The 26,670-nt window shown below is 45.9% G+C and overlaps 1 protein-coding gene across 5 annotated transcripts in view; it reads left to right on the top strand.

Annotated features, from left to right (window-relative positions):
• Positions 1 to 26,670, top strand: part of thbs2a (thrombospondin 2a) — a 51,709-nt gene that overhangs the window by 6,538 nt on the left and 18,501 nt on the right. For 2 of the 5 annotated variants that reach the window (XM_061227705.1, XM_061227710.1), the window contains exons 1-6: positions 16,883 to 17,036; positions 17,678 to 17,749; positions 18,344 to 18,897; positions 19,974 to 20,058; positions 23,760 to 23,959; positions 26,453 to 26,593. In XM_061227705.1, coding sequence (XP_061083689.1) covers positions 17,683 to 17,749; positions 18,344 to 18,897; positions 19,974 to 20,058; positions 23,760 to 23,959; positions 26,453 to 26,593 — 1,047 coding nt within the window. In that variant the 5' untranslated portion in view covers positions 16,883 to 17,036; positions 17,678 to 17,682. Of the gene's footprint in view, positions 1 to 14,429; positions 14,498 to 16,526; positions 16,598 to 16,882; positions 17,037 to 17,677; positions 17,750 to 18,343; positions 18,898 to 19,973; positions 20,059 to 23,759; positions 23,960 to 26,452; positions 26,594 to 26,670 lie in introns of those variants that run through there. The other 3 variants (XM_061227707.1, XM_061227708.1, XM_061227706.1) reach the window with 3 other exon arrangements.

Raw genomic sequence — 26,670 nt, forward strand, 5'->3', positions numbered from 1 at the left:
AGGGCCTGATGAGGGTCTGAATGGGGGCTGTCACACCTGTTGTGGGGCGGCCTGTAGCGTAGTGGTTAAGGCACATCACTGGGAACCCCCAAGGTCGGTGGTTTGAATCCCGGTGGAGCCACAATAAGATCCGCACAGCCGATGGGCCCTTGAGCAAGGCCCTTAACCCTGCATTGCAGGGGAGGATGGTCTCCTGCTTAGTCTAATCAACTATACGTCGCTCTGGATAAGAGCATCTGCCAAATGCCAATAATGTAATGTAATGTAATGTAATGTTGTACCTTAATGGTCATTATTGTCCTTAATGACCTACACCAGTACAGGAGCCATGACTGCAGGCCTCAGCTCTAAGTGCTCAACAGCACCATAGAATCAAGGTAGCCAGGAAGGGATTTGGCCTCACCCACCATAGAGGAGATCAGCATTCTCCAGCTGCATTTTAATTTCCTCCCGTGGGCCCCCCCCTGGCCTTTGAATATTTTAAAGTCAGATAGCGCATCATGTTCCAGACCGATCTAATCAGACGTGAGGAGATATGGATATACACTGGTGCATCCTGGGATTCCAGGAACGGCCTCGTCCACTCACACATGGAATGTTGGCCTGCCTGCAGCGCCAGACTCCCATTTGAGCAGAGAGATCTGGTCCTCCCAGGAGAATGTGCACATACACACACACACTTTAGTGCACACACACACACGCACACACACACATACACACACACACACTTTAGTGCACATACGCACACATGCACACACATGCACACACACACACACACACACACGCACACACTTTAGTGCACATATGCACACACACACATACAAACTTTAGTGCACATATGCACACGCACGCACACACACACACATACACACACACGCACACACTTTAGTGCACATATGTACACACGCGCACACACTTTAGTGCACACATGCACACACACATACACACACACTTTTGTGCACATATGCACACACGCATACACATGCACACATATGCACATGCACACTTTCGTGCACATATGCACACGTGCGCACACACATGCACATGCAAACATGCATACACACACACTTTTGTGCACATATGCAAATGTGCACACACACATGTACATGTGTGCACACATGCACACAAAAACACACACGCACACACATACAATTATACCCACACACACACACACACACACACACACACATACACTCTGACACACACACACACACACACACACACACACAGCTCAGTGCTGAGACAGGCTATGTGAACCGCTTCAACTCTACAGCCGTGTGGGCCGACACAGGCTGCAGACAGGAACTTGGGTGGACCTGGGGTGACCCCGTTTCCTCCGTCTGCTGGTGTGACGGGAGAAGGAAGAGGGATGACTCCCGTTACTCAGACACAGCTCCTCCCCGTCGCCTCCCGCGCGTCCGTGAAACCACGAGGGTGCGCATCAGACCCTGCGTGAGCTGTCCGGCGCTTTATCACACACGGCATGACTTACATCGTACCGTATTAACGGGGCCTCTTAACCCACAGTGAAGCGGCTGAACTCTACCTCATCTGACATGTTGGGTTGTTTGCTGCATGACCTCGATACGCACCGTTTTCTACATTGCCTTGGATAAAAGCATGTGCTAAATAAGATGTAGTACTGTAATGTAGCAGCTGCCTTAGTTAGTCAAAGGGGTCTACAACCCTGGTCCTGGAGAGCCAAAGATGGTCTGTCAGACTTCACCGTGACCCAGCACTTCTGATCAGTTTAAAGCAGTTGATTAGACTATGTCACCTGGCTGGCCTCCTGGACCCAGAAACAGGCTTCTACAGGCATTACCAGAACCAGTACACAACGTGGCTCTCCACAAGCATATATCCACACCACAGGCAGAGTTACGGAATAAATGCTGATTTTACATTTTTATTTTTGACTTACACTCCGCGACAGATCATTGGAAGTAAGAGAAATATATATATAGTAACACATTCCTTTAATATGACATTAATATTGTTGGCCTATATTCTGTGTATACATATTCAGACTGGGTTACCAGCGGTATCAGAGCTCACATCTTCTTGTCAAAATAAGTGACCACGGTTGAGCTGACGGTATGTGTGTTTGGTGGTCATGAACTAAGGGGGAAAATATTTTCTCTTTTCCTCCATCAAAGTCGTTTTTCTCGTCCTCTGTGGAAGGGCAGCTGAGGTTCCTTTACCACCTTGTGCAACTATCCACCAAACCCTCAACCACACAACCTTCCTGGAACAAGTATTTGTTCGAGAACATCACTGGCTTTTCCAAAGAATGCCCACCACCCAACACATAAACACACACACACACACACACACACACACACACAAGCAGACACAGAACACACACACGCTGCGGATTCATTTCAAGGCTGTGGTTTTGATAGATTTCTCTCTCTCTTTCCCCCCACTCCTGGGATGAGACCCACGCGACTGGCTTCCTGCCCGACCGCTAAAGCCCATCCAGCACTTACCCATCTCATCTCTGGCAGTCTGCGGCAGATATTCCTTAGAGGCCATTGCCTGGCACTCTCCCGGAGATATTTGTTCACTCAGTAAACCCAGGGTTCTTCTTCTGTGGTACTGTCCAGTACACATCCCCAAGAGGACTCACCCTCTTCTTCTGTGGTACTGTCCAGTACACATCCCCAAGAGGACTCACTCTCTTCTTCTGTGGTACTGTCCAGTACACATCCCCAAGAGGATTCACTCTCTTCTTCTGTGGTACTGTCCAGTAGATATTCCTCAGATTTATTTGTATTTATTTAACCTTTATTTAACCAGGTGAGTCCCATTGAGATGGTTTTCTCTTTTACAAGGGAGCCCTGGTCAAGGGAGGAGCAAACAGACATTACACAATTACATAAAACATAAAATTCAATACAATACAAAAGCACAGCACAATTACACATTAATACAATCTAAAGATGGTAGACCCCCTTCTCCTTGGCACTTTCTGCTATACCTGTGAGGGTATGTGAAAAGAATTGGGGCCTTCATTCTCTTCCACTGCTAGTGACCCCTACCCCAGCAACCCCAATTTGAGGCCAGGGGCTAAGTGAGGACCCCACCCGACCCCATATTCAAGGTGCTTTTGAGAATTTACTACCTTGCCAGAATTTCTGTTTTGATTAACTTTTATGAGAAATTAGGGGGAAATCGTGAATTCGTCTAGTGCATATTCTCAGTGAGGAGTGAAGACAAACTCTTACATCAGCGCTACTAAACTCCTCATCCTGCGGGCCGCAGTGTCTGCAGATATTTGCTCTGACCGTGCGCTACACCACCTGATTTATTTACCATTATACCAAAAATATTTATCATTATTTTACCTGCATGGTTTGGATAATGAGCCAATTTGTGAAATCAGGTGTTGTAGTGCACGGTCAGGGCAAATACCTGCAGACACTTCAAATACCTGGAGCAGATGGGGGTACTGAAGGAGAGGTTTCGGAACCACTGGTCTACAGAATCACACTCATGTCTCACCCTGTTAACGCTCCCTAAAATTTGAAATGTGTTGGAGAAATGCTCTTTCCGTTCAAACGCACACATACTTGGGGGGGGGGGGGGGGTCTGAACAATCCTTTCTTCTGTGTTTTAAAGTCAGAGAACAGCTGTACTGAGAAGTCACTTTCATATTGGACATATTTTCTTAATAAAAAATATGGATTTTTTTTTTTTTTTTACATTCATTTGAGTTCTGGCTTTGATTTCTTTCAATTTTGAAATTGTAACCTATATTTTTATAGGAGTGGGAAAGAGTTAGCCGAGAGTATTTTCCATAGATGTCAGCTGGCCCTGGAATCCTGAACGTGTGTTTCATGGCCTTTTAACAGTGGACAAGTCTACAGCTTGCCAGTACTGTGTGCTGCCAACATCTTCACTGCATTACATGTCACTGTGAAACATGCACTCGCGCTTCTACCAAATCATCCATTTTGCATCATTGCGATTATCTTCCTTCTGTCACCCAGTGGCTTGAATCATTGATGTCACTAATATACTAACATACTGTACCTCTGCATCTTCCATCAGCAGGCTTTTCTTTACATAACAACACAAAGCAACATTGTCAGACAAGCTCTGTAGGGTACTATTACTCAACTAAACTAAGTAAGTGTGCGCCACTGAGGTAAGGTAAATATTTACGAGACGTTTTACTGCATGGCTCAAGAGAGCCCCTCGTTACAAAATCATTACCAGTAGCAAATTATTCTCATTTAAATTTTATGAGCAATATTTGTCTTCACATCACAAAATTGGATGGCATTGTTCTATTTCCACAGATTATTTTACCGGAGAGCCGCAGGGTGTGCTGGTTTTGGTTTTGGCCTTAATATCAGCAACCAATTCAGACCCAAGAAACCAAGTGAGGTGAGTTAACTGTGTAATTAACTGCTTTAATTGATCAATTAAGTGCAGAGTAACAACAAACGCCAGCTCACCCTGCGGCTCTCCAGGACCAGGAGTGAGGGCCACTGGTCTAAACAGTGAAGTAGTTCATTCTAAGTAGTAAAGTTTGTTAAGATTTCACATTTGTTTCTTAGCCTTTATTGTACAGTTGAGTAAATGAGTAGCAAAAGAGTCCAATCATCAATCCGATTTTATCGAGCAGGGAGATTTTCCCAAAGGCGAAATAGATTTCGGATATTAGCGGAATAACATGTACATAACGCTCAGGAGAACAGATCGAAGCGAATGCCCTGTTCCTCTGGACCCGTGTGGAAGACGTCAGACCACCAGACGCGTCACCACCCAAAACCCCGGGCTGAATCACGGGCGGGGGAGGCAGGAACGCCTCACGCCGGCGGCTGAGTAAGTCCGTTTCACGCGCACGGGGGACTCGCGTGAGCCGAGAGCAGCGCTCGTGATTTACCCGCGCGGGACACGGACCGGCAGCGGGAGCGTGACGTTCAGGGCCGGAGGGGCAGCAGAACGCTCGCCGTCAGCCCCGGGGCCGCGTGTGTTTGCCCCACCTGCTGTTTCCAGTCTTAAAGCCGATGATGGATGCGGAGATTAGGAGCAGATGTGTCAGGAGGAGAACAAGGCGTGAAAGTTTTAAGTGTTCGTCTGAGGGGTGGGCTGGGCCCTTCGGTGCAGGGAGGGGGGGGGGGGCGACAGTTCCCCTGGCCTCCTTCTGAAGCTGGAATCCGTGGCGCTGCTGGATGAGGTAGTGATTTAGGTGCAGGGGGGGTTGTGAGTTCGACTGTACGTCTTTCTCGTGACAACCGAACAAGGTACTTTACCTCAGCTGCTCCAGAGGGTAAGGAAATTATATTAATGTACATACGTCTAGAGAAAGGTAACTGCAAAACACTTAAGTAAAGCACTGAAGATTAAAGAGTCACCCCCCCCCCCTTCTGGTTAATGCATGCAGAATTATATAGCTTAGTTCCACTGATATTTCAACAAAACAAGTCATTAAAATTGTACCTGGAACAGCCCAACAGATGTGCATGGTTTTGAACGGCCATAGACCGGCGTGTATAATATAGTGTTTGGTTTGCTGACACCACAGTCGAACTACACTCCATAAAGCCTCCATACCACTGCCGTCATGACATGACGCTCATCCTAACCGGCTACAACAGCACATGCATTCTTGTGACAAGCCTTTTACTAAGCAGATCTCAAAATAATGGCCACGGAGGGATTGGAGTATAAATTATATTGGTGTTATGACATCTAGTGTCGGCTGTAATACACTGTCATGACCAGTTATGACAGGCGTCGGCCCACACTTAAAGCGGTGTGATGTCTGTTTTTGGCATATAATTCAAAGTAAATGTTGGCTATTTTTCTTACCCTCTTTGTTTTGGCCATTATTGTGCCAAGTCAAACTAGATTGGACAGTAACAGAAAGATGTGTTTAGATTGAGTCAAAACTGGGCAGATCCACTGCCTGTCAGAACTGTGCCAGGATCAATGTGGTTTTAAAAACTTTTTTTTGGTTTTGGATTAATTGATTTAGTTCTAGCTGATCACTTTTCACAATATGTAATAGTTGTACATTGTAGATGTTTTGTTCCCTTACTATACGTATGCACCAAATAAAGTGCTGTATGTATTTCCAGAAGAAAAATAAAATTCCTGTTGCACTTGGAAACATAAACATCAGATGTTTTTATCCATACATCATTTGCCACAAAAGTATTCAGAGACTCACTTTCAAGTTGATGAAATGTAAAATTCAGATGTTCCTAATTGATGACCGATATCAAGATCCCAAAGCTCTGCACTCCGATAAGTGCAGTGAAGGATGTATATCCTGTAAAGAAAGGTATGCAAAAAAACAAGCATATCATAACCTAGCCTGAACAAGACATTCCTGCCAGTATTAGTCAGATACTAAAAAGACACCTTTGGGGATTTGCAGTACTTTGCAGACCTTTCCAAATGTGTCTTTTCAATGAAGTCCCCCCCCCCCCCCCCCTTTTTTTTTGGGAGGGGGGGGGGGGTTTGTACAGAGATAAGTCATTCTATCCCTGACTGGAAGCAAGACCTTCTCGCATCTCAAACGGCACTTCGTTTGTTTGAACAAGTGGGTCAACCAGTTGCTGAACTTTAAAAACCTGGCGCTTTAATTTGTGTTTAAAAAACGTGTCCAGATCGGCATGTCTGGCTTAGGCCAAGGGGGGCTGAACTGCATGTTGGGATGCAATCCGAGGAAATAAGTGCAGTAAGTCAAAAGGAGATGCCCGACATGTGTGCTGATGGAGTTTGTGAGGTGGGCTAAACCAAATACAGCCTGGAAGAATATGGTTCTGAACCAGACTAAACCACAAGGAAACAAGAGAAGCAGTTTGTACAAAACTGAAGTCATCTTCTTATTTCGAAGGTCTGCACATTGCTTGTAAAAGACGCATTTATTTGTCATCGGTGAATCTGCTGAACATATTCTGAACAATTCCTCAGTCAGCCCCAGGCAGAACTCGTTCTCTCTCAATTGGACCAGTCCTGCGGTGTGCTGTGTTATTCAGTTTGCTGGTGTGTTTGTGTGGTCCTGTTTGTGCATGAGTGGAAGTGTGTGGGAGGATACTGTTGGTATTAAGTCAAAAAGCATGAATTAGTAAGAGACGAGGAAAATAGTGCTGTATGTGCGCAGATACGAGCAATTATCCAGGCAGGATTGCAGTCTACAGTGAAATATCACAGTAAAAGCATAAAGCAACACACCCTGCACAGTAGGAAGGCAGAGTGGCAGCATTTTGTACATCATCTGCAGTCATGTGATACTGTTTTAGAAATTCTGCCAGGCAGCACTGTTATTAGAGTATGCAGTGCTTTAGTATGTTAGTGCAGCTGTAGAACTGTAGACATATGCAGTGTGGCTGTGGAACTGTAGATATATACAGTGTGGCTGTAGAACTGTAGATATATGCAGTGTAGCTATAGACTTGTGCAGTGCTGTATCTGATTATGAGCAGTGTAGATGTATCACTGTACAGTGCTGTACTTGACTTTGAGCACTGTAGCTGTAGTTGATCTCGAGCAGTGTAGTTGTATAACTGTGCAGTGTATCTGTAGAACTGTGCAGTGTTTCTGTGCCTGATTTTGAGCAGTGCAGCTGTATCACTGTGCAGTGTTGCTGTATCTGACTGTGAGTAGTGTAGCTGTAAAAATGTGCAGTTCTCCTGCACCTCCTGTGCCCAGGGACCCCAGGCCTGAGCTCCTCCTACACTGAGGTGATCTGGACAGCCCTACAGAGCCCTTCCTGCTTCTCCCAGACACTCTCTGTTTTTCTACATATTACCACTCTTTGTGTCACACCAACTATCCCGAACATAACTCACAAAATTTGCACACTAATATCCCCACTTCTATAATTCTTTGTTCCGTAAACAGAATCCATCTCTTTCTCTGTACACACTCGATGTGTTCCGTTTTTTTAAGCCTACTCTTCTCTCCGTTTCTGTACCTCCATCAGTTCTGTTTATCTTCCCTGAATCTCTTTCATTCGTCAGCGCCGTCCCTCTCCGTTCATTTTCTCACATCCTACAATGCCGCCGTGTCCCATGCACTTGAGGCAACAAACACAATGTCCGATTAATGAAAAACAAATGGCGCAGGATCTCAAACCAAGAAAATGGCGGCCTCCACGGTTGTTGGTGAGTCACTGGTTGCGGCGGCTGAGGGCTCTCACGGGGACACTGTCTCAGACAGACGGAAATCAAAGAAACCTAATTTCTCTTTTACTGGCAGACTGCGTTTGTTCTGCCGCTCCATGACTGGACCGGTGTATATAGCAGGGAAAGTGATACTCGAATTGGGAAAATAGTTTGCGTTCTGGAGGAATTAGTTATGGGTGTGGTGTGGTCACCTCGATGGATTCCAATGGTGGGGATAATGTGGACTGCCAGGACTAAACACACAAAAGGCAGGTGGAAAGTTTTCTGTTTCAGGCTGCGATGATGAAGTTATAGACTCATATTTATTTATATCTGCATACCCAAACTCAATATAATTATTTCATTGTATCAAACCCAGAGTGGATCTTTGTCAGGTCAAACTAAAAGTAACCATTTTCCCACCCACATGCATAGGCTCACCGATCTAATGTGGTCACCTGGCCTAGATCACCTGTCAATCCCAGGTATATGGGGATCACCGATGGAGATTAAACCAGTATAGGTTAGACACCATTTGCCACTTTTCTACTTGATCTCCCCAACAATATGAATGGTCCTGCATGTGAAACATTTGAAATCAAATTCACAGGGTTAGGATGCGTGAGTCATCGTGGCTGTCTGCTGTTGATGAGGTCATGAATACGCCGGTCACACCGGCCCCTCGCACTGAGCACAGAGTTATGATGTCACCTGCTGCCTGTCAGAGGCATGGTGGTCTTCATAGTTGGGAAGTTATGAATTATCATTCATAACTGGCTCGCAATAAAAGGGAAGTAGGGCCTTTAAGCATGATCTCTCTCATACAGACACACACACGGGTCATAGATAATGGCTGTTTAGATGCTAACCCTGCTGTATAATACAGTTATGCCAGCTTGACCATCTTAAACTTTGAACTGATCAAGTTGGTATTAAGCTTGTCTACATGTCGTTGTCTATGAGCTGGTCAACCAGCATGGCCAAGGTGGTCATGAAGCTGGTCTAGCTGGACATGAACAGGTCAACCAGCTAGTGATGGTAAATGGTTGGCATTTATATAGCGCCTTTATCCAAAACGCTGTACAAGTGATGCTTCTCATTCACCCATTCATGCACACACTCACGGTGATTGGCTGCCATGCAAGGCGCCGACCAGCTCGTCAGGAGCATTTGGGGGTTAGGTGTCTTGCAGGTCTAGCAGGTGAACCGACTACCAGCTGTGTCAATACATAATGTAGCTTGAGCTGGTCAAACCATGTCAAGCTGGGAACTGAATCAAACCGCTAAACCCTGTCGAGTTGGTCAACTGGCTTCCGGCTGTTTCAAAACCTAGCTTGAGCTGCTTTTTTTTTCAGCGGGGAAAAGAACTACCAACGAAAGTGGTTTGCTCTGTATTCTGTGGGAAATGTGGAATACAGATGTGACCTCAGAATGACAGAAGGCAGCCATGTTGAAACCGCTGGTGCTACCAGTGCTTCTGCACCGCGTGACAAAATGGAGGACGGGCTGTTATGATCCACTACATTGCAGTTAATCGCACGCCACAGTCTCAAGGTTCCCGGTTCGGTGCAATTTCACTTCCCTTGGCACTGAACTGACTTTCCAGGATTCATCTCATTTCATCAGAAGCCTTCATTCTATCACAGAATGTAATCCTTGAAGATTGAGGGTCATTCTGATTTCTTATTTCTCCACAGTTGCTTTTTAGTTGTCAGTTGGCATAGTAAAGTGGTGACTAGGACCAGTCACTCCCTGTAAATGTATGGAAATGTTTGCTAGATTACTGCTTATCAGCTAGTATGTGAAATTACTATGGTGTGTAAATACAGTCTGGGGCCAGCAGGGAAACTATATTTTAAAAAACCAAGGTGATTGGGTCAAACTGCGGAGCCTGTTAAAACCCCATTAGCGATTCCTGTGCTACAAGTCAACAAACAAAATGGCTGAGATATGGGTGGGGGTTGTTTGGTTTGGACAGCCTGCAGGGACTAAATCTTCAACGGTCTAACATAACACAGTATTACAGTGAGAGGCTATAATCGCTTCATCCAGCTGTTTCTTCTGCGATTGATGTGCTTCATCTAGCCGTCTCAAGGGGGCAAATTTAGGGCGTAGAATGCATAGCAAGCCACTGGATTGCCATGATTAAAGCTGTGCTTAAGAGCTGACAAACAGATTATTCCAGCTGCTTAACAAGGCAGCATATGCGCACAGATGTTAGCATTAGCAATGCGTTTTAGCCTTGGCAGTGCTACGCCCTAGAAGATGCAGTAGACCAACGCCGTTATACATGGACCACCCAGCAGGCTTAACTGACTCCTGTTTCACATTCTCTGGCCAAGTACCACTTCTCTAATATGTTGATCTGTGCACTTGAGAAACAAAGTACACAAGTTAAAGGCGGAATTCTGTGCACATCAAGGAGTGAAGCACCACAACTACTCTGAGAGAAAAGGGAAAACAAAATGTCTGTGAGCCTTTTTCTCACACACACACACACACACACAGCTGTGATCAGATCCACCTCGTTTTTCTAAACTGTCTTGTAAATTTGCGGAATGTACTTTAGCGGGATGGGATTAGAACCACAGCGTTAGAAGAGAAAACAAAACGCACACCAAAAAAAAAAGCCTTGCACAACGTGCCAGGTCACAGGGACATATTAGAATTTTGGTGTGCATCACTGAATACCAACATTTTATTAGCATTATGGAACCATACAAAAGTTGAAAGTTATGAAAGTTGCGTCAGAGTTTTTTTAGCTGCAGGGTGAATCCTTTCAGAGGGCTGCCGAGCATCTGTCGTAAGCCAAATGTCCTGCATGTTGACTATCAGGCCCTTTTAAAAGCATCCCAGATTCAGAAGAGGTTGATATTCAAGAATAATGTACAGGTAAACCTGAGTGCGGGTCATTTAACATCCCATCTGCACCTGATTAAGTTTGGATTTGGGTTCAGGGTAATACAGGATTCTCCTGATGAAGAATCAAAACTGCCATCGGAGGAAGTGTGCTTCCTGTTCAATCCAATTCCCAAGCGGGGCTGGAGCTCTTTTTACAAACCTGTGGAGGGCTGTGGTTAAATGATAAATGCATATTTGTTTGAGAATAACATTGCAATGTTATGTTGCAACCCCTCTGGGAAAACCGGGGAATTGGGAAAGTCAGCGTTTTCGTTGAACCCATTTTCCTGTTCCCTGATTTTCCTTTTTTTCCTGTGTGGGTGTGGCAGGTGGGGCTCGGTAGGATTGCCCTGCCTCCTACTGCGGGCAGAGGCAGGGCAATCCGAGGACCACGCCTACTGGTTAAGTAAGCACACACCTGGACTACATGACAAATTAGTCCAGGCTGTTAAATGTGTGCTCTTTCCCGCAGTAGACCACAGACGGGAGAGCTGCGATCTGAGAGGGAATGCTACACAGTATACTTTACTTTTGTCATTTAGCTGATGCTTTTACCCGAAGCAACTTAAAGTTGATTAGACTTAGCAGGAGACAATCCTCCCTTGGAGCAACAGTCAAGGGCCCAATGGCTGTGCAGATCTTATTGTGGCTACACTGGGGATCGAACCACCAACCTTGCAGGCATGTACCTTAAGCATTACACTACAGGCCGCCCCGTTGAAAGTTACAGTTTGGTTTGGCTTGCCTTTGTTATTTTAGTTTGATGTTTTGATCTCTATTCCGTGAGCGTTACGGCAAAGACCGTGCATCAAGACCGACAATTACTCGTGTGACAGTGGACATTCTGTGTTCTCCTGGTGTCACCCACCAATGTGTGCATGCCTGTGTGCATTCCTCCATATGTCTGTCCAATCCTTAATCACTCCCCAATCCTTAATCACTCCCTACTCGCCAGCTAGACCACTCCGGTCTGCCAGCTCTGGTCGCCTTATGGTTCCCTCACTACGAGCACCTGGCGGTCGAGCTGCATGTTCACGCCTGTTTTTCCGTTCTGGTTCCTCAGTGGTGGAATGACTTGCCTACCACTGTCAGGACACTTCCTCTTAAAAACTTAAAAATAAAACATAGAATTGAACTTATGATGACTGTATGTTTAGAACAGCACTTCATGTGTATTTTACTAGTTATGGATGTGTTGCTTTAACTTGTGGAAGAACCCATGCACTTGTAAGTCGCTTTGGATTAAAATGAGAAAAATGTAAAATGTAAATGTTCATTTGTTCAGCCTGCGATGGACTGGCATGAATTCCAACCTTGTGCTCCTTGTCAGCCAGGTAGATCCAGCTGATGGAAGATGAAGGGTGGGTGATTGAACGATGGATGGGCGAGGAATGCTTTGAGAGTTACATTTCAGAATTCCGGCGCATTTTAATGTGAGTTTCAAAAAGAACCTAGCGTTAAAATTTACCGACACTCATTCCGTTTCCTTTCATGTTAGGTGGAAACACAAAGCAGAGGGAAGAGAGAGACGTTTGAATAGAGTTGAGAACTCATTTGATTTAGCTTCCCTTTGAACTGATAAGTTAAATCCTTCTGGTATTTCCCCATTGACTCTATCATACCTGGGCTTGCGTAGCCAGGCTGACTACAGCCTAACACCAGCTCCCCCCCCCCCCCCCCCCTCCGGTATTGGAAGTATTCCTCCAGTGACTGTAAGACAGTGGTTCTCACTCCTGGTTCCTGGAGAGATGCAAGGCTGTGCAGTTTTTTTTTGTTTCCCCCTTAATATCAGCAACCAATTCAGACCCAAGAAACCAGGTGAGGTTTAATTGATTCATTAAGAGCTGAGTAACACCACACTGATCTGTTACATATACATACATGTAGCGTAGCGGTTAAAGTAAATGACTGGGACACGCAAGGTCGGTGGTCCTAATCCCGGTGTAGCCACAATAAGACCCGCACAGCCGTTGGGCCCTTGAGCAAGGCCCTTAACCCTGCATTGCTCCAGGGGAGGATTGTCTCCTGCTTAGTCTAACTAACTGTCTGTCACTCTGGATAACAGCGTCTGCCTAATGCCAATAATGTAATAATGTAATGTAACATACACACATATGCAAACGACGAAGAAAAACATTTGTAAGAGGGACTCATGTTGCTACTTAGCAGACTGGCAAGATGAGTCTTCAAACTGAGAAATGGCGAAAGTTGACAGAATGAGACAGTTTTCAGTTTCACACACAGGAACTGTCCCCTGAGTAATATCCTTATGAAGCAGCGTTATTAATATACAACAGACTATAACACAGACCATGACACATCATTACATTGGTTCCAACTCACAAATCCATGTGTTTACAATCCAGTTTCCAAATGTTTATAATCCAGCAGCCATACCATCATGCACCCAGCTCCTGCCAAATGGCTGAACTGAGGTCCAATGACTCACTGTGGTCGTTAAAGATCCCATGACAATCTTTGCAAGGAGTAGGGGGGGGGGGGGGTTCCCTGATGTCCTGGATAAATTCCCAACCCTGGCTCTTTCAACCTGCCACCTAATCATCCCGTTTCAATTGGCAGGTGGGTGCTACATTTTGTTGGTGGTTGAGGTCAATTTCCCCCTCATCTCTGTAAGTGCTTTGAGTGTCTAGAAAAGCACTATATAAATGTGATGATCTATCTATCTCCATGACTAGTGTACTTAGTAAGTGGCCATGTCGCAGTTTCATTTAATCATGCTTTGCTGTAATAACTGCCATGAATGAGAGAGTTACTGTGGAATACCGGTCCCCATTATGGCTCTAACGGCTCTACGACCCATGCAGTTTCCCCTCAGGCACACAGCTGCAAGGAGGGTGGATCATAATGTCGGGATCGCATCACTCACCCAGTTAACTGAAGCATTTCCTCAAGGCTCATAAGCGAGGTCTGAAGTGACTTCATTCCTTTAATCACTTGCTTTAATGGCCAGAATGGAATGGCGGCAAGTGTGCGGCGAATGTTTATGCTATGGTGATTACGAAGCCCTCGGCTTTCGGCGACTCCGGTCAAGAGGAATCCTGCAGCAGGACACATCTGATAGGATCAAGGCCAGAAGTGCTCTGCGTTATGTTTCCTTTGTTCTCTTGTGTATGAAGAAACTATGCGAGTTGAACGTTTAACACGGTCGGACCTCCTGGAGCCCCGTAAAAAACATTTTATGATTTGAATTGAAACATTCAAGTTGCTAGAAGTATGAATCGAGGCGATCATTTCAGCACAGAAATATGTCCTGTTTATAAACAGCTCTTCCTGTGAAGGTTGGGTTTAATCGCTCAAGGGAGCGCCCATCATTTACTGGCTGTCTTGCTTAAGCAACAGGAACCTATCATCCATTAGTTCAGAAACATCATATTTTAAGTCAGCCAGTGCTTCTTTTAGGAAAGGCAGTTCCTGGATACGTTTTAACTGCAGAAACACTTCAGATCCAGGTAGGAAATTCACAGTGCACCAAGCTACAAGTAAAAAATGTCTATACTAGAATCTAGAAGTCCAGTGTGACTCTGCCTACAGAATTACCCGCGGTATTGTGAGGAACAAATGCTCTTGTGTCAATAATCAGAAAGAGAGGGGGAAATGTGTTTCATGTGCAAGAGTAGATTTCAAATGTATTTAAGAAATGTAATACGGCTTAACGACAATTGTTAAAAACCAACCTCCCAGCAAGTAGAACTGTTGTCTGGCATTTAATGATCCACATTATTTTCTGACAAGCACAATTAGTGCTAGCGGTCAGCCTGTGGTAACTTTCAGAAAGGAGACTCATCTACATTTGATCCGCTTTTACTGCTGAGAATACTGAATGTATTGCATTGTCGTTTGATGCTGTATACCGACCAACGGAAACTGTCTGGAGACAGCGAGTGGCTCATCTAAACCCCCTACTATATAACGGCTTTCCCTTTTTTCAAAGATTCTTCATGTGTTACGGTCACCTATTATTGTTTTTCTTTTTTTAAAACCCGTAGGATGTACTCACGGTCTCGACACTACAGGCACATAGAGAATAGTTGATTGGCGAAGTGGCATCCATGTCTATTACATTTCCTTAGACACAGAGACACAGGAGGCTATCCAGCGCAGCTTAACATGTGGTCCTGCGCCCGCTTTAAAAACATGTGTTTGACGGATCTGCACTTACAATTCCCGAAGGGGTGGTTTGCAAAGCATTAATAAAGCTTTAACCCTGCTCCCCGACAGAATGATCGTGTGGCGATAATTTATTTACTGTCCTACTTTTATGATTAATGTGTGAAATGAATATTATATTGCTGTTTAAACGGCGTCACATAATGTTGTACAAATGTTCAGTTTGGACTCCATTCCCATTACACGTGTGAGTTAATATGTGAATTCCACACCGAGTTAAATTCCAACAACAAAACAACAGGATTATAAACCTGGATCATCTTTCTCCTTTCTGATTTATCTGGATGCAAATTGGAAACACTTTCATTGTGTATTTTAAATGTGTCTCTTCCATTGAGTGATATTTATAGATGCAATACATATTTTAGAGGAATATCATCACACTTTCAGTACACTCATTTCTTGATAAAAACGTCACGTCCTTAAGTTGTGCCTAATTTGACACCGTACGTTCTTTTCTATCCGTGCGTAAAAGCGCGTGCAGACAACTGTCTTGAAGCAGCTGTTATTATCGCTGAGAAGCTCGTTATTGTTAAATATTACTACTCCCCAGTTCCCCAGAACTGCATGATTCTTCACGATAAATATACAAGTCATTCTTTTCTGACACCGTCGAAGGAACAAAAAATTATTATTTCCAGACTCCAGACTTGACAGCGGCTTTCACATAGGCTAGGCAACAGCATACCGAAGTAAAAAAAAAAAACGCCACATGAAGTTTAATCGTTGTTTAAGTATGTGCTGTTTACGCAGTATCCTCATGGCCAGTGAAAACCACTGTATTAATGAACACAGAACTGCTGACAAAACGACCTGTTCTGGTACGTTGCTTGGATGGCTTGATGCTCATCCGCTGTTAAGAGCAGTAAATCAAACAACAACAACGTGTCACAGAGGTACGCGTCAGGAGTTTGAAAGATTTGGTACTTCCACTGTTGCCTCTATTGCCTCTCTTTAGCTGAAAGTTATGCGCAATTTTTGAAATATTACTTTGGGACATTCTGGAACCCCGCGTTAGGAGGTCTCTTAGAAAGGTTGGGTGGGTGGATCCCTGGCACTTTATCTCAGTCACTTGCTGTGATTTCTACCTAATTGTGATCTCAGTCACATTAACTTAATTAGCAATGGGAGACAATGCAGTCTTAAATCTTACGACCCCATACAATCGCTCATCCCAATGTGTCTTACATTGTAGCGGACAGCAAAATGTGCAGAAAACGTCTGGGAGAAAAATTACGCATAACATTATTTATATACAATATTTATATATTCATGTAATTATAACTTTGTGACTTTTCTGTTCACATTGAGGGTCTTGAAGGCGCGTTACGCGCAGAGCCGTTTCTGCCTCGATGGGACAAGTAGGAGCGTCTGCAGCCAGAGTGAGTGCGCTCTCCTTCCACTGCTCTCCCCCGTCAAGACTCCTCCCTGACACCCGTTTGCGATTGGGCTCTTTCAAAATGATTCGGGGGTGGGAGTAAGAGGAAGGAGGGGGTCACGGGGGGCGGCAGTGCCGCTCGCAAACAGGTATGTGAGCAAATTGCGCGATCAGAGCGGAATTATGTAATTCCGCCTCAACACCAAATCCAAACACCGTGATTGACAGCGTCACAGTAATCCGTATATAAGAGGGAGACGCGGTAGCACCACAGTCACTGACACTTTAATTCTGGCGCGTGTGGATCTCGTGGGCTCAGTGGACTTGGGATTTTGCGCACACCGTTATTTAACGTTTTGATTGTCTCATATTCATAAGAAGGCAATATTGTCTCTTTGGTGGGCATTGTGGAGCTATTTTCAAGGATTGCACTTTTGTACCAGGTAAATTGAAATATTCCATTTCCATGAGTGATATCTATTTTTCTCTAGTATTCATTTTGCATTCATTTTTCTGTTTCTATTCCGATGACCAGTTTACTCACATTTGTGAAATTATAGCGCTGATTCACAGCAGCCTAGTTCTCTTTTGAATAGAATTACGAGGTTTTAACAAAATCTAACAATCTTGCATTGTTCTTGTTAACTTTAAACTGTAATATACGTATTAATGTGTATATAAGACACTGTGATACAATTCAAATTGTGTCTAGATTAATTTAAATGTATAATTTACTTTTTTGAGTGTAATTTATAATTTAGTAAAGTAGCTACTGTCACTCGTCAGCGGGAATCCGGGAGTGCGGTCAATTTGTCTTGACATCTACCGGAGTACTAACATTCTACCTCGACAGCGGTTTCGGAAATAACTGAAATTCAAGTGTCATGTGGAAACAGAAGATAATTTGCGTGTAATTTCATATTCATCTAAATTTGGGGGAAAGTTGGGAAACAATTGAAAAGCCTAAATGCGAGTGGTTTAAATAATTAAGATATCAGGCAATTAAATATCCGATCCGAGTGAATCGGTTGTGATTGCATGCCGAATGTGATTTTGATTTCGGTGTTTGTCCATTTGTTTGAAGGAGCTATGATTCTCAGGAGAAGTGTCTACTGGCTGCCCGTGTTATTTCTGTGCGTTTCTGCTGCGGCTCAAGGTAATTGCCTTTTCTGTGCGTCGGTCCACCCTAGCTCCTTGCGAATGGTTTAAATAATTAAGACTTCGGGCACTTAAATCCATTTTAGAATTTATCTGGCCTTTTCATACGTCTTCTTAAATAAGACGAATGATGTAATTTGTTAATATTAAAAAGTACTGAGTGAGTAAACTGTCAATGTGGTTGTTGGACCTGGCAAAGAAGCTTTTGTGGGGTTATTTGAAGGTGGGCTTAAATCCTGGTATATGATACTTCATTATGAAGTCTCTTGAAGTCGAGAGTTCAGTGAGAGTTCCTGAAAGAAAAACAATCTTTCTCACATCTTCTAAAAATCATTTTCTAATTCTTATCAATTGCATCATTCATCACTAGGCAAGCCCCCCAGAACAGAATCTCGCTCATTGGTTGAATAAGTGCCCCGAAACTATAGAATAACTTATTAGGGGCTGTGACTGTCAGCGTTGGTCTCCAGGAATTTGCGCCTGTGGTGTTTTACAGTGATTTGTTTGAGTCAGGTGCCCCTTCCTCCGCGTTTATTGCTACGAGGCTCATTTCTCTCCTTTCTCCGCCGCCTGTCCGCGCTCCCGCCGTCAGATGGAGAGGTGGAGGACGAGACCATGTTCGACCTGTTCGAGGTGAGCCACATCACGCGCAAGACCCTGGGCGCCAAGCTCTTCCGCGGCCAGGACCCCGACTCCCCGGCGTACCGCTTCATCCGCTTCGACCACCTGCCCCCCGTCCAGGCGGCGGTGCTGAAGCAGATCCTCCGCCAGGTCCAGAACAACGAGGGCTTCGTGTTCGCGGCGACCATGCGCCAGGACCGCGGCTCGAGGGGCACCATGGTGGCCCTGGAGGGCCCCGGCAACAAGCGGCAGTTCGAGATCGTGTCCAACGGCCGCGCCAACACCCTGGACCTGGTCTACTGGACGGCGGGCTCGCAGAACGTGGTGTCCTTCGAGGAGGTGGACCTGTCGGACTCGCAGTGGAAGAACATCACGCTGCACGTGCACGGCGAGAACGCCAACCTGTACGTGGGCTGCGGGCTGATCGACAGCTTCATCCTGGACGAGCCCTTCTACGAGCACCTCCGGGCCGAGGGCAGCCGCATGTTCGTGGCCCGCGGGTCCACCCGGGAGAACCACTTCAGGGTGAGGGGAACCTGCGCTCACACCTCCGGGCCAGCAAGGGGCGCCGTTGTCCGCTGGGGAAAAAAACGTCCCGTTTGAAATCGCATACTTGGCATACTGTTCGTACTGCGTTTCGCTGAAAATTTGATGGTATGCGCTAGCGTGCAGTTTGAGCGGTTTTGAACACAGCCCGGGCGTTGAGAGAAGTTGGCCAGAGCTACTGTATCCCATCAGTGATTCGTCAGTGATTTCAACCGATCATTGTGGTTTGCTTTTGAGAGGAAAATCTTTTGATTGGTTCAATCAAGTCAGTGACTGACAGCCTGTTGTAACTCGACCCATTGAGTTAATGACCAGACAGATATGTAGATTGCATCCATTCACATGTACGGTTACTTTAGCTGACAGTTAATGTCAGTTATTTAACTGAAATTTACGTGTAGTAAATGATAGGCCGCAAAGAGCTTGACTTGCAGTTTCTCACAATTTTGGCATTTTTTATAGATCTAAACCAGCCACACTCTCAAATGTTCCACTGCCACTTTATTGTTGGTGTGGTCTGACGAGCATGACGTCTTGTTGAAAATAAGAACTCTATGTTATAAGAGCCCTTTGCTTTCAATGCTCCGAGTTGCAATTAAGGTCTTTGCAAAGGAGCTGAACTGTGTCATTTTAGAGTGGTTTTATGGCAGCTTCTCACAAAAACCCGCTGGCCTCGCCTGTAATCTCTGACACATTGCCTACCACTGAACAAGCCACAGAACACGGGAGTGAACGCTGTTTAAGGGAACACCCTCTCCTTCCACCAACAACCCCCCACCCCCCCTACAAACTATACTCTCAGAAGAAAGGGCTCCAAAAGGTCTTTCCAAGGAGGAACTCTATCTAGTTCAAGGGTTCACACTTCACACCTACCATAGGGGGTTCCGTGATTTACTAAAAAGGGTTTTCCTATGGGTCCAAGCCAAATAACTCTTTTTTTTCTGAACATGTAGTTGTTACTTAAGAAACAGAATGCATCTTAGTTCTCACTATCAGGTTTTACTCATTTACGTTCTTGTGGTAAGTGACTCATGCTTCTGTCTGATCTTCCCTAGGGCATGTTACAGAACGTGCGCTTCATCTTCGACACGACCGTGGACGATATCCTGAGGAACAAAGGTTGCGAGATCAGCAAGCCAGGTAAGGGTTTACACCTGGACCTGCTAGGTGAACCGGCTTTCAGCTCTTTTTCTCCAGAGCACACACAGTGCCACAAAACTAGACTTTCCATTTTCTTTTCCAGCTACTTTCCAAGATGCTTCAGAGTAAAAGTCACTGTTGGTTTAGGGTGGATGTAAGTCAGCTGAGGTTCCTTGGGTCACTGTGACTTTCCAGTGGCATGCCAGAGGCCTGCAGGCTATTGCTTGATATTAGTGACAGATTTGCCTCTTTTCTAATTGGCAATAGCCATGCAGCTGCACTGTGTGACGTGATTGTGAAAAACAGCCACTTGTTCGCAGCATGCATTTGCAGAGAGCACACACAGTCCGACTACTGCTAGAGATCATTTCAAACGTGGCCGTTCCAAATTAGGGAGAGAATTCTCAAATAAGCTGTCAAAGTGATGTTCCATGAAGATATTTCGCTTCAAGCCTCAGATTAATGGTTGCAGGCCCTTTGGGTTTTAACCCGTGCTGGTGTAGCCATTGTGTATTGCTCTGAAAGTAGACCCAACTCCCTTAAATTGGGCTTTTGCTTTCTCCACCTCCTGATGAAAATGGGTCAGGAAATCTGATACGTTCAAATAACTTGCTGTACTACATCATGTTTACGAGAAATATGGGTGACAGCCCGCTGGCCTGAGATCTGCCCGCTCAGCTCAGAACAAAAGGAGGCGTGGATGATTTCGCGTTTTTTTTATTCATGCCGCTATTCGCCCTGATGGAGGAAAAATGAGAGGCGATTGTGGCTGCTCCCTTGGTCGCAATCCCACAGCCTCCTTTCTCTGTTTCCCACTCTTACTTTTACTCTTTCTCTGTCACTCTCTGTCTCTTTCTCTCTCTTTTTCAATCTCTCTTTCACACGCGCACATGCCAGCACACACATACTCACAGGCATACACACTCACATAGACACACACAAGCGCAGTCACACCCATGCACACACACACACACACACACACAAGCGCACACACACACACACACACACACACACACAAGCGCGCGCACACACACACACACACACACACACACACACACACACACACAGTGATCTCATATGTTGGCCGGTGTGGCTCCTCTGGGCAGGGTGCCCTACGGTCCCCAGGCCCCGTGTTGACAGGGGGGAAGGCTGCTGAGACAGACCAGATGCCCTGGGAAATGATGTTTCCTTTGGGCCGGCGTTCCCCATGGGCCCAGCCAAGGGCCGACAGCTACATGTCCCACTTCACGCAATTAGTGGAGTGTCTTTCTGCACAGCCGCGGCCAAACCGACCCATACTGACTGTGTGTTTCTGCAACCCTGTCAACGTGATAGTGCAATCCTACTTAGGCAAACCTCTCTAACTGTCTCACTGTCTCTCTTTCTCTCTGTCTCTCTCTGTTGAATATGTACTCTCTGAATTCTTCTCAGTGTCTCCCATCTGCAGAGCTGGGTAAAGAATGGAAAATTGTCTAGACGCTCACAGAGACCCAAAGGCTTTCCCTGGCATCCACCATTTTTAATGCCAGCATAGAAAGTCGCTGTTATAATATAAAAAAAGTGCCACGTAGGAAACAGTTTATCCAGCTTTTTAATGGGAAGCAGTTGTGTGGTTTTCAGCTATGCCTCTTTCTCCCCCCTTTCTCTCCCTTTCTCTCTCCTCTCTATGTCATACTCACACACACACACACACACACACACACACTGTTGCAGAGAGAGAAAGCGAGAGAGAGAGCTTGAAACACACTCGGGATATAAATGAGTTCAGCAGATACGGTTAAAAAAAAGAAAAGAAAATGAAAATAAAGCTATGATTCCGGGGGGAGTTTCGAAGGCAAACTGGGCCAACATGAGCCGGTGATTTAGAGTCCCTGCTCTTCCATCCATCGAGCTGGATCTACATGGCTGACAGGTAAAACGGTCACTAATTCATCCTGGGTCTCTCAGCCCATGGCTCAAGCCTGCATGTGTCCCTCGAAGGTTACTCAGCGGGACCGAGTTTATCTTAAAGGAAACGTGAGGCTGCTGTCTGAAAAACACATCTGTAGGATTAGCACCAACGGCTGTTTTAATATGTATTTATCTATTTGGGGCTATACGTATGTGTACCGGTCAACTTAATTGTAAGTTTGTTTTGTTTTAGTGTACATATTTTAAAGTTTGAAAGGCAAAACGCATTTGCAGATGCCTTTAAACGGAAGATACAAACATACTTGACCGGACTCAAGGATTAATTTTCTCCCTTTTCATTGGTAACACACACGCACACATACACCATTTCTGAATGACGTCTGTTTTTCTCCAAGAGATGTCATGTGACATGGGGGACGGAGGCTATTGGTTACCTGGCCTAACCAGAAGAAAGGGAGGGCGGGGCAACAGGCGCGAGCGCGAGAGGCAGCCCGTCTCGCTGGGCGACCTACATCGGTGTGTTTGAACAGATGGGAGTCTGTGGGTAACCCAAAGTGCTGGTTCTGATTAGAACCCAGACGCACACGTGGAACCTCTGACTGCCCGCCAGCCTTCAGTTCTCTAAACCCCGGTGAATCGGGCCCGAGACGGACGAGCTGTCCGCCTCACCTTGAAAACCGGGATAGATTCATTTTTGAACTGTTGTTTTAAAAGACAAAATGGTGGCCGTTGACAGGCTCTGGCCATGAATCTGGCGGCCAACCGTGGCCCATTCCAACACTGACATTCAACTCCAGTAGACTGCCCAGACGTCCTGACTTCCTGGGAATCCGGCAATAAAACACTGATTGTAATCAAAGAAAATATCCCATAATATTGGACATTAAAATTTGGACTTTGTTTTCCCAAAATGGTGGAAGTCTTTAAACTTTGAGGACATCTCCAAATAGGGTTCCGCTGTTCTGAGTGTAAGGCTCACCGGCGTACTTAAAATAGCCTGAAAATGAGAGGCCGAAGGCGAACAGTGCTTCCCCCGGTCTCGTAAACGCACAGTTTGTGAGGCAGTTTCTAAACGCGCTCCAGTTCTCTATCCGCTTGTTAAAATCACCGAGGCCTTATGACACACTGCTCTGACTTTCCCTTAAAAAAGGCCCTGGGGTGTGCTCTCGTCCCTGGAGCGCTGAAGACTTACTGCAGTGCCCTGGTTTTCCCATCTCATCAGGAGCACCCAGCTGGTTTCTCCGTCTTTTGGGAAGGCCTCCCCCCACCGCATGTGTCACGCTCGGTGTTATAGGATCAGTAGGGCAGTTAGCTTCCACCTCTGTCTCTGGAGAGCAGTTTTCCACATTCTTGAACCTCAAAGCGCGAGCGCTGAGCGCTAGTCCTGCCCCGTGACCTCGTAGCGAAGCGGCACGGGAGACCGCGTGTCATCTTTCCGGAAACATCCCACACTTTCTTTCGTTCCGATGTCTTCATCCCCCCCTCTTGCTCTCCTTCAGCCTCTGTGCCTTCACTTCCTTCTCCTCTTCTAATAAGTCAGTCTTAGTCTTATATTTAGACTTAATCTCATTTCTATTACTTTTTTTACTAAATGAGTTTAAAAACTGCCATTGAGGTGAGAAAGTTTGACTAATTTCAAGATTTGCCAATGGCATGAGTAAGATAAAAAAAATAAAAATTGTACTCGAGAGAATAAAAATAAGATCTTAAGTCTTAAGCCTAACTTGAGACTTGAAATGCTTCTTCAGACAGACATTGGGCCTGACTCTCCCTCTCCACTCCACCCCCAGAGCAAGTGAACGCCGTGAGCGAGACCACGGAGATAGTGGACGCCAGTGCCGCCATCACCACAAACTTCATCGGGCAGAAGACGGCCAAGCCCAGCCCGGACGTGTGTGAGCGGTCCTGTGAGGAGGTCACCGGGCTGTTCCAGGAGCTGAAGGGCCTCCGCATCGTCGTGGGCAACCTCATCGACGGCCTGCAGAAAGTGGTGAGTCACCGGCTGCTCCCGGTCCTGGTCTGCCTCCGCAGAGAGCCAGGAGCACTGCCCTGGTGTAAAATACAGTTACGACCAGCTAGAAATGACCAGCTACCAGCTGTTTCAAAACATAATTTGTACTGGTCAAACTATGTATGGAGTATGGAGCTGGTCAACCAGCTACCAGCTGTTTCAAAACATTAGCTTGAGCAGTTTTTTTTTTCAGCAAGGTACCTTTCCAACTTCTGCAGTTTAATTACCACAGTCCATACCGGCTCTGGTCCGATTTTAGACAGGCTTTGTGCGCAACTGAACCGGTGTTAGTATATAGAGTCAATTAGCAAATTCAGCCAGTATCATTGGCGGAAATGTAAACCTGCATAAAAACCCTATCCTCCAAGAATGGAGACGCTTGTTCATACCCCATCCCCTATTTATCCAAACGGATTTAGAGATTGAATTAGAATAATAAAAAATGAGTCAGCAACAGACAGAGACTATCTCAGAAGTCAGAGCCAGGCAGTCTGCTGAACCAGCTGTTCCGTTTAGGCAGTGTTTGAAGTGGCAATGGGAAATTAATGTAATTTGTCCAGTTCAGTTAATTTGGTGCTAAATTAAGATGTTACAAGGCAGTAAATATCACATAAAGGGCTCTAATTCTATCACTCCCAAGTTCCAGCACAGGACACTTTATGTGACACATTTCAGTAAGGAGGGAGGCCTTATGGGAAATTTAGTTTTTTGTCTTGCTGTCAGTGCCTCCAATCTTACGCAGGGTGACCGTGTTCAGTGCTCCGAGTAAAATAGCGTAGCACTGCATTGAGCTGTATCAAAATGGTCATTGGAGAGCACAGCAGGGATCGTTTAGCCTGGTGTGTGTCGGCCAGGTCTGTGGTGGACTGGCTGAGGTAGAGGGTCAGCCGTCCCCTGGGCGAGTCGCAGCTGATGTTGGGGGGAGATAGGAGGCGGTCTTCCCCTGGCTGTGAGTGGGAGCAGTGGAGGGTCTGGCTCCGTGTAGTCCTGCTCCTTCCTCTGGGAGACGCGCGGTACAGAGAGGCTGTCTGGGTGAGATCCTGGGACAACCGCAGAGTAACCCGGTCCCCCAGGCTCTTACAGACTGACTGGTGTCGCAGAGCCAGGCGCTGCACACACTGTGCACAAACAGTCATATACACACACACACACACACACACACACACACACACGCATACACTCTCACACACAGATACACACACACAGTCACACACACACACACACACTGTCTCACACACACACACACACACACACTGTCTCACACACACACACACACACAGAGTCTCACACAAATACACTCTCACACAAGCAGTCATACACACACACACACACACACACACACAGGCTCACACACGCATACACTCTCACACACAGATACACACACACAGTCACACACACACAAACACACACACTGCGTGCACACACACACACACACACACACACACAGTCACACACACACACACACACTGTCTCACACACACACACACACACACACACACTGCGTGCACACACACACAGTCACACACACACACACACACAGTATCACACACACATACACACACACAGTCACACACACACACTGTCTCACACACACACACACACACAGAGTCTCACACAAATACACTCTCACACAAGCAGTCATACACACACACACACACACACTGCGTGCACACACACAGTATCACACACGCATACACTCTCACACACACACACACACTCACACTGCGTGCACACACACAGTATCACACACGCATACACTCTCACACACACACACACACACATATATACTCTCACAGACACTGCACTCACACTTATACATATACACACACACACACAGTCTCACACACACACATACACTCTCACACAGACAGTCATACACACACTGCGCTCACACTTACACACACGCATACACACATGAACTCTCTCACACACACACACACACACACACACTGCATACGCACACACAGTCACACAGGATCTTCAGAGAAGAATTTGGCACACTCTCATTGACAGATCCCTGGTGTTAACCACAGCAGCCAGGATTCCTCTCCAATCAGGTCAATGGTCAAAATGTGCGGATCGTCTCATCGCTGTACTGTAGCCACAGAGGACCCAGCCCAGGCCCCGTGATTCACTGTAAATACAGAGCCGATGGCTCCAGCTATCACTGATGAGCGCACTCACAACGCTCACTGAGGTCAGCTGTTAGCACTGCGTGTTAGCACTGTGTTCCAGCAACGCAGCTTGGAAAGCTGTTGGTAAGCTGATTGATCTGTGTATTTTGAGAGAGAGAGATTTGGATGGAAAAATAAGGCAACATTGATTGAACATTGCTTTAAGGAAATGAACCATATTTTTAAGGATGATCTCATGATGTTTTTGTCTGGTTATGTGTTTGTGTCCTGTTGTGTGCGTGTGTGTGTGTGTGTGTGTGTGTGTGTGTGTGTGTGGCTGTGTGTGTCCTCTTGTCAGAACGAGGAGAACACAGCGATGAAGGAGGCTCTTAAGAGGATGAAGAACTCGAAGGAGAAGCACATGTGTTGGCAGGACGGCCGGCTGTTTGAAGACAAGGAGGACTGGACTGTGGACAGCTGCACAAAGTGTACCTGCCAGGTGAGTGGTCAGCTGCACCAAGTGTTCCTGCCAGGTGAGTGGTCAGCTGCACAAAGTGTACCTGCCAGGTGAGCCCA

This window comes from Conger conger, chromosome 18 (assembly GCF_963514075.1).
Source record: "Conger conger chromosome 18, fConCon1.1, whole genome shotgun sequence".
NCBI classification, from domain to species: Eukaryota; Metazoa; Chordata; class Actinopteri; order Anguilliformes; family Congridae; genus Conger; species Conger conger.